This window comes from Cryptomeria japonica, chromosome 11 (assembly GCF_030272615.1).
Source record: "Cryptomeria japonica chromosome 11, Sugi_1.0, whole genome shotgun sequence".
NCBI lineage: Eukaryota > Viridiplantae > Streptophyta > Pinopsida > Cupressales > Cupressaceae > Cryptomeria > Cryptomeria japonica.
Genome location: NC_081415.1, coordinates 622,650,381 through 622,662,739, shown reverse-complemented (window position 1 = coordinate 622,662,739; position 12,359 = coordinate 622,650,381). Strand labels below are relative to the sequence as shown.

The following is a 12,359-nucleotide window of genomic DNA, read 5'->3' as shown; positions in this document are numbered from 1 at the left end:
GTATGGAGGAAGGGATAAGGGGAGAGAGGGAGGGATGGGGTATGGAGGAAGGGAGATGGGGAGAGAGCGAGGGAGAGAGAGAGGGATGGGGTATGGAGGAAGGGAGAAGGGGAGAGAGCGAGGGAGAGAGAGAGGGATGGGGTATGGAGGAAGGGAAAAGGAGAGAGAGAGAAAGAGAGAGAGAGAGAGAGAGAGAGAGAGAGAGAGAGAGAGAGAGAGGCACCTTGTATGTGTTTGAGAGGGGGAGACAATACACTTACATGTGTATATATATGTTTAATATATTATATATTATATATATATATACACATATTATATATATAATATCATATTATATATTACATTTATGTATATACACATATTATATATAGAATATCATATTATACAATAGCGTGTACGTGTTGTTTATAGGAAAACAAGTGCGTACGCACTTCTTACACCATAAGTACCCCGTACGCACTTTTGACTGTTTAGGCTTGGAAATAGGCTCGGATGACAAAGCTATGATTTGGAAGTTTGATTTCCCTCCATTTCTCTCATTTTTTACATATTTTATTTTATCAACTTGGTTTATCGACTTTGTCATCATCAAGTTTACACTTCATCAAGTGGGTATTTCTAGAATTGCCACCATATTTTCACCCATCTTCTGAGCTTTCTAACCATATAATTTTTTTTCAATTTGAACAACAATAACATATTATTATTGAATTTCTTTTACCAGTGTCTCCATAGTTCTCACGGACATAGGTGCACCATTTTTTGAATAACTTTTGATATAATTATCCAAATTTAAAAAACTTTATATATTATTGTAGTGCACTTGATTCTTTACAATTTTTAAAAAAAAATTGTATTTTCGATTTGTTTAGTGCAACTTATGTTTCGCGCACGAATAGGTGCCTAATTTTCAAGATGTGCTTGATTGGAAAAATCATAAACAAAAAAATACTCAACAAATAATTACAAAAAAATACACATCTTCTAGTGCTCACTCTTAACTATCTTTCTGCCAAAGGATTTGTCAAAATACTAATCTAACTAATTCTTTTTTGATGTGCATGTCAGACACTATGTTATGTTTTTCAGAAAAAATCAGGGTCAATTTTTCATGCACGAAGGATTTGACCCCCTTTATCTTATCCAATTTTGAAAAAGTTTAGTAGTTTGAAAACTAGATTCAGAGTACTACAATATTTGTTCTTTGATTATCTTCATATCTTGAGTGGATTACTTTCAAATTTTGCCTCCAAGTTCAAGTTCACCTAATTTCAGAAAAAAAAAGTGTCCACTTATACCCCACTTTTTGACCACCATCTTTGTGCACTTACCCCCCAAGCTCAATTTATGACTAGCTTCTTCAAGTTAGGTTCAAGATATTTTTAGGACTTTATATTCACCTCACTTGACCAACCATTTTGAATCAACAATATCTTTATCAATGCTCTCAACTTCACGCAAAGTGTTATAAATAATTTCCGTATCATCAAGACAACTATTAGCAAGGAAAAGGGGGAATGTAGACCAATGTTTTGAGTCCTAAAAAATTTCAAAAATATGTTGTATTTATAACCTAGTCTTAGTCTTACAAATGAAACAAAGAGTTAATCCAGATTGTACCTCAACTAGTAAATAGAATATTGAAACCTAGAACATTCATAAGTTGTAATAGTATATATGAAACTCTAGTATTTTTATACGATCAATGATCATTCATGTGCATTTATGCAAGCCTTTTAATCCAAACTATAGCTTACCTAGTTAGTAGAATATGGAAACATAGAACATTCATAATGTATAACATGGTAATATGGAACTCTAGTATGTTTATATTATCAATGATCATTCATGTACAATTATGTAGGTATTTCCACCTTTGTTATTTCCTTATATCTAAAGTTCTATTACACACACACACACACACACACACACACACACACACACACACACACACACACACACACACACACACACACATAGTATTGTAAATTGTATCCATAAATAATTTTGTACTCACTCATATATTTGCATGCAATGACTAGATCATTTCTTGTTATCTTCAAATCCCTAGTATGAAGTATGAAAATAATTATAATAAGTTATTTTCTTTCGGATTTATAAATTCTAAGTTATTTCTAAGACTAAGGGAAAGTAAATCCATATGGATTGGTGCCTATTCAAGGTTGTGTAGTTATAATGTCATACAACCTCATATCATACATTTAAAACATTTTTTAATTTATATGTTTTTGGCTTGAGAATATATATTATCACCCAATAATTACCCAAACCAAAGAACAAAATTTGCATGAGATACCCAAGCTCAATTTATGACTAGATTCCTCAAGTTAGGTTCGATTCATCTCACTTGACCAACTATTTTGACTTTACAATATCTTTTTCAATGCTCTCAACTCACGCAAAATGTTATGAATAATTTATGTATCATCAAGACAACTATTAGCAAGGAAAAGGGGGAATGTAGACCAAAGTTTTGAGTCCTAAGAAATTTTAATATGTTGTATTTATAGCCTAGTCTTAGTCTTAAAAATGAAACAAAGAGTTAATCCAGATTGTACCTCAACTAGTTAACAAAATACTGAAACCTAGAACATCCATAAGTTGTAAATTGTATCCGTAAATAATTTCATACTCACTCGGGCCTCACTTTAGTATTTCTACCCTCTATGCCCTCAATTTACTTTATCCTACTCACATAAGTGCCCAATCTGTGATCTCCATTCTCCTTTGACCTCTAGACCTTTGTTTAGCCTAGATGGACTAGGAAAGGGTTCTTAGTGCCCTTTTCCTATTGGAAAATTGTGCCTAACAATTTTGTCCAAACCAAAAGGACCCAAATTTGAACCCTCTAACAGTCATAAAAGGTTGAGTGAGAAAAGATTTTTGATGCTAGTCTTCCTCATAATTTTCAGCATGCTTCATGAAGATAGGTATAAAATCAAGCCTTATCCTCTAATTTGAAACATCTTGCATCAAATAAATTCATTCCACAATTCAAATTTAAGTGAGCAAGAAATCAAGAATCATTGGAGAATTGAAGGAGAGATAAAGCATTCCAATTTAAAGCATTCAAGGTGGCATCCATTATCAAATTCTTATGAAAACATCCATGAATTCTCACATGACAACATCAACCCTTTTATGAAGACTTCAAGACAAAGGACATCTATAAAGGGATAACATTTCAATTAAGCATGTCAATTCCAGACCTAGTATGTGTCCCATAAAGGCATGCTTTCTATTTTATATTTCATTCATCATATATGGTTAATTACAAACCCAAGGTTTGACCTAGGAAAACCCCTATCAACCCAAAAATATTTTTTGTCTTTTTTTCTATGCAAGTTATAGATTTTAGAGAGAACAAATAAATATCCAGAAAGTGCAAACTAAGACACACATAACCAGATTTTGCAGAAGCAAAAAAAGTGGGACAAGGTTGCATGGCCCCATTGAATGATGATTTTCTTATGAAACTTCAAGGAGATACTCAGAACGACATGCTAATCTTAAATTTTTTTCTAATATCTACATCTAATAACTTTGGGACATGGTCACCTAGCCCCATTGTCTTATATTTTTTAGCTCAAATTTCACATATAGTTTCCTTTGTGCTTTTCTAGATCTATACTCGATGTCTACATATGTGTTTTGAAACTATTTATTCATGTAGATCATTATCAATTTCACATCATTTAACCCTAATTTATATACTTTTATAATTAGTTTCAGATCAAACAAGATGAAGTGGAATTCAATTTGTGCTCAACCTCTTTCCAATAGATTTAAGGTTGATCTATCAAATTTCCTTACCTTAATATAATGTTATTTTGTGAAAATGGGTTTGATTCCTAGTTTACATGTTTAAACTAGTGATCATCTATTTTTCAAGATTACATCTTTGGTGAACTCAATTTGTTCATTGCATAATTTATGATTTATATGCTTATATATGATTTTTATTTTATGCTATTTTCAGATTTAGAAGCATTCATTGTTCAAATCTATCATTTCTATAGTTCATGTTTTGCTTAATTAAGTGGTTAATTGATCATTGAATTGGGAAATTGTGTTATTTAATTACTTCTTTTACTTACATTATCAATTGTGTGAGAGGCATCATTGGTATAAATTTATTTCATTAGCCTTTCCCTTTTTGTCATGACCCTTTTCCCCTAATCTAATATCTTGGTGAGAAGAATTTATAAACTTATGGCTTCCCAAAAGGGTATTGAGACTGAGTGACGACTAACTTGTTCCATGCAAAAATGGGTGAATCCTTTATCCATACATAAGACATACCTAACATTATGGAGAACTATTCCCCTCATAATTCTCATGATAAGGATCCAACTCTTTGAGTGCCTATTAACCAATTGGGGAAGATTGACCAAGATTTAGATAAACTTAAATAATATATCTATATCTATTTTTCCATATTCTTCTCTTGCTCTATCTTCATCTCTCCCCTATATCTCTAGACATATCTCTCTCTATCCATCTATCTCTCTCCCCCTCTCTCCTTCTCCCTCTTTTTAGACCTATATATTTATATCTCTTTTTGTTTCTATATTTATCACTCCCTATCACTTGTTCCATCTTCCTTTTCTCTCTATCTATTTATCTCTATCTATGTCCATCTCTCTCTATATATCACTTCCTATATCTATTATCTTTCTATCTCTCCTTCTCTCTCCCATTATTTATTTTTATCTTCTGTCTCTATCTATTCCTCTCCCCTCTCTCACTTTATCTCTCCATATTTCTCTTGTCTTTTCCGTATTCCTCTCCTCATTCTCCATCTCTAACATCATCTCTATCTCTATCTCCATCTCTTTACCCATCCCTCTCTCACTCTTCCCCCTCTATACATCTCTTTTTCTAGCCCTATCTCAACCTCTCTCTCGCTTTCTCCCTATTGTTAATTTAACATGAGATTGTTGGTAATCAAACTTCATTATCTTCTTGATTCAAATGTTTTGTTCCATTTATGATTGGATCCTTGTAAGTGGATTCATAGTTGATTTTAAGTTATCACTTCTCAATTGAGACCTTTGTTGCACAAGCAAAATCATGGACTACTAATTGACCTCGTCTACTACACTTTTATGCAAAAAATAGATCAAATTTTACCTAATTGACCTTCCACACTTCTTTGACATATTCATTGCACGACAATGTACAATTGCTAGTTTAAATTAATAATTAAAAAATATTATTAATCACAAATTTAAAACATAACTATACTTTTCTTGATTTTACATTTTTCCTTCAATACTATTCTATATAAAAATAATAATAAAATTTACTTCATTAATTTGATAAAAATTAATGGGGTTCTTCCCATAGTGTGTTGGTTAAGTGGTGGTGTTTTTGTTGTGGCCACCAAGGTTCAAACCTCTATTGGGGCATTATAATCGTGGGCTTGTGCCTTCTCTAATCCAATGTGCTCACAGGTGCAAGCCTCGACTTTGATAAATGGGGATGAGGTCCCCCATTTGTGACCTTGTCATTCCATAGCTCTAGGTCAAAAGTGAAAGTGTTTCATGTGGGGTCGAAGGGCATGGCATGCCAACATCATTGGTCACATTAAAAATCAAATTAAAAATAAACAAAAAAAATAGAGTTAAGAGCATTTTACATGGGGCTAGATGATGTGTCATGCCAACTTCATCAATCATGTTAAAAATTTTACAAGGCACTTTTTAAAAAAAGTTATTCAAAATTAATAATTAAAAGTAAAATCTAAATCTTGTAAAATTCAAATTTTGATAACTAAAATAGAAAAAATCAAATTAAATTTAAACAAAAAAAAATAGCTTATTTAATCCCTAATGATAGAACATAGAGTTTGATATGAAACATTGGACATAAAAATATCTACACAATCAAACGAAAAAAAAAACAATAACTAGAACTTTATAAACTGTGGAAATTTCATGTTTTTACAAAAAAATGAAAACTTTATTACCACTTCGTAAAACAAGACTTATCCTTGAAATAAAAAAATAATCTTATCAAATCCAACCATTTAAAAAGGAATTTGGACTTGGATGGTAGTATGGTTATGGATGTACTATTTTACAATATTATTAGTTTCTACCAAAGGAAGGATACTATTGCACCCATGCAATCTAATCTTTTAATTAGTTTAGCCAAAAAAAACAAAAAATTGTAATTTTTGAACAAGAAATCTATAATCTATATTTATTATATATTTTATATAACTATAAAAATATCATTTTTTTTAATTTCTATTAGGTCATATTGAAAACAATGTGTAAAAAAATTAATTTTTCCAAAAATAAATACAAATTATCATGCATACAATAGGTGCATCATTTAATATTATATATGTACAATTGACATCACTCTTAATAAATTTTTCCTCTTGTTAATTAATATATGTAGATATATGATTTATTTATGTACATAAAAAATATATACATAATTATGTATTTATTTATGTACATAATTATTTAATATATATACATATCTAATATAAAAAATATTTAAAAAGGCATGTTCAGCAAGGGTGTGCATGGTTGAAGAGGAATGTTCAACAAGGGTCAACTTAACAATACACTTATGTTTAATGTCAACATTGTGTTCTTTGATCCTTGTGCTAATAGACCACCCTATTTTACCAATATATGGTGTGCCATAAGAGCAGGTTACTTTGTAGATATCACTGTAGTGGAGATGATCAAGAGGATCCTTGGGGGAGGGGATACAATTTTAAAGGGTACGGATTGGCTTGAAGGTGCAATGAAGGCCCCTATTGCAAAAAATCTTAGAAATATTATCAGAGAGACCTTCAATGAAGGGGAGGGATGCAATAGGATGGTCAAAAGGGATAGGTCTGATGGGCTTAGAGACCAAATTAGATTTGACTCGCTCGATGGCTTTGTGGATATACCTTATTTTTTACCCATTAAGTACAAAAACTTGTGCAAGGTGGGAAATTTCTTGGTAAATGTGGCCATTGTCACAAATTCTATCTGTAGACTCTAGTAATTGAAGTTTTGAGGATGCCAATTTTTTGGACAGGGTGATGATAGGAGGAGGCATGTTGGTAAAGGTCAGTGCGGGTGGCTTTGCGATAAACCTAATGTGCTAAGGAACCATCAAGAGTTTTGGTCAACAAAATATCGAGGAAGGGAAGTTGGTTTTCATATTCCAACTCTTTGGTGAAGGAAATGCAAGGGGCAATGTTATTTAAGTGAGAATGAAATTCCTCCAACTTCTTAGAACCACATGGCTAGCAAATTTTGGTGTCATCAACACATCGCTTCCACCATTTGGGTTTAAGCTGAAAATAATTAAAGGCAATATCCTCAAAATGTTTCATGTATAGGTTAGTCACCACAGGGGACAAAGGGGAGCCCATGGTGACACTATCAACTTGGGCATAAACAATCGCTTAGAAGGTGGAGAAGGTAGAATTGAGGCACAACTCAACCAAGGAGGCAACATCACTATTGGTTTTTCCCTTAATAATCTTGATGGAGTCAAGTATAAGGACCTTAGTGAAGAGGGACACAACATCAAAGTTGACAAGGATGTCATTATCATCTAGCTTTTTATCTTTTAGAATTCTACAAAATGGGTAGAATTCTTGACAAAGGAGCTAGAACGCCCAACAAAGAAAGAAGTTTGGTAATAAAGGAGGCTAAAAGATAGTAGGGGGAACTTGAGGTGTCAACTATAGGTCTAAGGGGGACACCATAAATGTGGTGAGTTGCCTCTTTGGAGGGAATGAGCCGCTTTTTCTCCTTAGTATGAGAACAATATGTTAGACCGATTTCCAAGGATAGTACTAAATCTTCACAATGTATAATAAAAAAATTTATCTCCTTAATTTTGAATATCACACAAAAAACAAAGATCCCTCCATTTTGTCTCATCTTCTTCTCTACCTTTAATTTATGTGAATAAAATTTCCATCCCTATCATTTCTCTCTTAAAATAGTCTATTAGATTTATGTTCTTTTCAGACATGGTCCCTCTTATCACGACTTAGGGTAAATATTTAATCCATACTTTTTCTCTTTTCATTTTCCTTTTCTATCAATTTTGGTTAGGTTATTTTCATCTACTAAAATAAATTAAATATAAATGGTAAGTTTTGATAGTTAAAGATTAGGGATATATGTGTGTTGAAATGTAAATAATGGTGAGTCTTTACAATTAAAGATTGAAAGATATTCATTTGTTAAAGTTGTCTAGAGCATGATTCTTATGTTGTTTCCTATTTATTACAAATCTGGGTAGATGGTCTAATCAAGGAACCATTAGTCATGTCAATTATATTCAAACAATGGTATATTTCCATTGATAGTTAATATATTCTACATTTAATTAATATATAAATAATTGATTACCTAAAAGTCAAATTCAAATTTGGGGTTCAGTAATATTCCTTATTATGTATTAGATATTAATTTTATTATGTAAATTAAATATAATTTTCTTAAGAAAATTCAAAAAAAAAAAATACAATTATGTATTTATAGTAAATTAATTAAATTATAAATAAAAATTAATATAATTAAAAAATTGTTAACTATTTATAAAAATAGAGTTAATAATATATTATAGTAATATATCTAGACGGTTAATTAATAAATCAAATGTAGGTATCAAATAATAATTTATAACTTATAATATTTTTTCAACTGATTAATTATCTTAATTTAATTTAATATTTAATTTTTCTTGTGAAGATTAGTAATTGAACACAACCAAATTCTAAGCGCATGGATGTTTGACTATATATATATATATATATATATATATATATATATATATATACCTTTATTCTGACTCTTGTAATATGCATATATATATATACACATATACACACACATGTATATATGTGTATGTGTGTATTCTGACTCTTGTAATATGTATATGTGTGTGTGTGTACACACACATACACGTATACCTTTATTTTGAGTCTTGTAATATTATAATTGTGTTTTTACAAATGAAATGAGTAAAGGGTGCACCAAATAAGCTTTAGGGCACAATTTACATCATATTTTAGGGTTTTTTCTAATTAATTTTACATTACGTTATTTTATATATAATTTTAAAAATAAAAATTCTCTATTGTATTGGCATAGATTTCTTGTGAAAGTTAATTTTTAGCTTTATCAATTTTAATATAGTTTATTTCTTTTTCATAATTTATTTGCAGTAAAATTTTAATTTTAAAAATTTAATTTATATTTATGTTCAATTTTATAATAATATTTTGTTTGCTCTCTCTCTCACACATATATACACACTCATACCTCTACTTTTTACATCTCTTTCAATTCCCCCCACCCCTCCCTTTGTTTCTCTCTCTCTTCATATCTCCCTTTGACTCTCTATTCCATATTCATTTACATATCTCTACTTTTATTTCCAATTATTAATAGAAACTTTATGCATTGTGTCCCTTGTTATTAATACAAACAACTCAATATTATGAAAAAAAAAAGAAAGAAAGAGTCCACTGCTAAAGACTATAATGCCCTAGTTAACTACATCTCCTTTATCTAGAAGAGAGAAACCATGAGAAAAAGAAATGAGTTAGCAAGAGAGAAAAGCAAACATTTAATTCCACACTCATTTGGTTGTCATTATAGAGAAACCATGAGAAAAAGAAATGAGTTAGCAAGAGAGAAAAGCAAACATTTAATTCCACACTCATTTGGTTGTCATTATGTATTAGGAGTCATCAATTATGGGTTAGGGGTCGTCAATTTCTCTAGTTTTTCCACACCCATTAGATACCTTTAAGAGAAGTTTTCAAGCAAATAGTTTTAAGATAATTATTTTTAAAATATTTTAAATTCAAAAATTTGCATAGGATTCCAATTGTATGGCCTAAGGACAAGTACTTGAGAAGAAATAAACAAAGTTTTTGAGACCCACAAGATGGTGACAACATTGAAATGGCATAAAACATATGGCTGGGCTAACATGGTGCCACAATTCTCTTCCACGCGTTAAATAAGTAACACGTCTTCAACGAACCCACGAAATTCAGTCATTCTGCTTGACAAGTGGCTATCGCACTTTGAACGGCCCTTAAACGCCATCAAATTCTTTAAAACCGGCCTTCAAACTCCACTGCCTCTATTGAAATCTGCAAGCAATGGGATTTCCTGCAGGTTACTGTGCTCCTCTAATCCCAACATTTCTCTTCAAATTGCTCTCTGAATTACGTAATACAATATGTTCGCTCCTCTCTTGGCAGGAATCGTCTGATTCCCCCTCCTCTACCATTTCCCCTGTTTTTACAGACAAAATATTGGAAATTTTGCCTGTGATTGTATTCCGAGATTTTGCAGAAATGGAGGAGGATGTTGCTTGTTCCGTTTGCCTCGGCTCTTTTGAGAAAGACGATGAAATTCGAGAGCTGTGCAATTGCTGTCACATATTTCACAGAAAGTGTTTGGATCACTGGATTTGTCACCGTCAACAGACGTGTCCTCTCTGCAGGCGCTCCCTGCTTCCTCAAATGGAGGAACAAGAAGAAGAAGACAATAGCAATGGATGGATTGTCGACCAGATCTGCTATCTCCTCGGACAAGATTTAATAGTTTCAGGAGCTCAGTAGAAACATGATTATACTGTGATTATTGAACGAAGTGTGCGACGCACTGTGTAAAAAAATAATTTTTTTTTAATGTTACTACCTTGTTGCCATTAATTATTATGATTGTTGGATCCCACTAGACCATATGGTTGCAATTATTTATAATTCTTAGTATTCCATAAGAGTCAGTTGAAATGGATTTATTGTGTCAGGATATTGTAGACATCAAAACGCGTCTATTGTTTAACGATTTTAGCTTAAACTAGATATTCTTAGGTTAATGAAGAGTCCCGCGCATCCCAGACATGTTCAGGAAACTTCTCTACGATTTCAGGATACTAGTTAATGATAGGTATCGCGTGTTTTACGCTTTATTTTGAAATGAAATATACTTCGTATTAAGTATAATTTTTGGCCGTGTGATCGTGTGATCGTGTAAATCTCATGTTTCTAAATGAAATGTATTTGTAATTAGTTGTGTGTTAAAAGAATGTTTAATTTATTTTTTAAGGCGATGCGAAGTTTTTTCAACTTCCTCTTACCTATGGTTAATAAGAAAATGACATTTTATCACCAAGCAAGGAGTGTATACGCTTAGGAAATACCAAAGATACCAAAAGAGCCAAAGAGTGAGAGTGTCGCATTTGAAGATATTCTTAAGAAACACCAAGGAGTGTGAAACTTGTATTTTTGCAATAAGAAAATGACATTTTATCAAGAAGTGTGTGTACTGGTATTTCATCAACCAAGGAGTGTATATCCTTAGGAAATACCAAGGAGTAGGTAGATTCTTTAATATAGAAAAGAACTCAAAAAGGGGCTAATTTGATGCATCATGAAGATCTCAAAAAGGGGCTAATTTGATGCATCATGAAGATCATTAAAATTACGTCATTCTTCATTTCAAAAATGTTAAATACTTAATATTCAATTTATCTATTTATGAGTTGTTCAAAGTAAACAATTCAATCTTATGATTATGACATGTGGTAATGAACGCAAAATTCAAATTATCTCATTATTAGTTGATTTGGTGCATGCTTTTGCAAAATGTTCTTATCCATTATTGGATGCAATTTATTTTTTAAGTTGGTTAATCATGTTACAGAATTTTTAAGAAATGCAATCTCATTATTAGTTGATTTGGTGCATGCTTTTGCAAAATGTTCTTATCCATTATTGGATGCAATTTATTTTTTAAGTTGGTTAATCATGTTACAGAATTTTTAAAAAATTGTTTGCATTTCTATAGTTTCAATATTTGTACATGTTTTAATAATTTAAATTAATGGTTTAGAATTAATTCATTTCTATAATTTCAATATTTGTACATGTTTTAATAATTTAAATTAATGGTTTAGAATTAATTCAATCACATGTTTACATTTATATTAATTAAAATATATATTAAAAAAAAAAATTAAAAAACATATTTTAATATTATTAATTAGAATGTGCATAAAGAAATAAATTTATCTTTTACTATTTTTTTTAATGGTTTAGAATTAATTCAATCACATGTTTACATTTATATTAATTAAAAAATATATTAAAAAAAAAACTAAAAAACATATTTTAATATTATTAATTAGAATGTGCATAAAGAAATAAATTTATGTTTTACTATTTTTTTTAATTTATAAGAATCACCTTTTTATTAGGATTTTTATTTATTTATAAGAATCACCTTTTTATTAGGATTTTTTTTTAATTTCAATAAAGAAAAAGAAAAAAAGATTTTCAT

General features: G+C 30.7%; 1 protein-coding gene across 1 annotated transcript; it reads left to right on the top strand.

Moving 5' to 3' along the window:
* The first annotated feature begins 10,068 nt into the window (after positions 1-10,068).
* LOC131063083 (brassinosteroid-responsive RING protein 1) lies at positions 10,069-10,711 on the top strand. The gene has a single exon (XM_057996857.2). The coding sequence runs from the start codon at positions 10,172-10,174 to the stop codon at positions 10,634-10,636; it is 465 nt and encodes a 154-aa protein (XP_057852840.2). The 5' UTR covers positions 10,069-10,171; the 3' UTR covers positions 10,637-10,711.
* Positions 10,712-12,359: the final 1,648 nt, after the last annotated feature.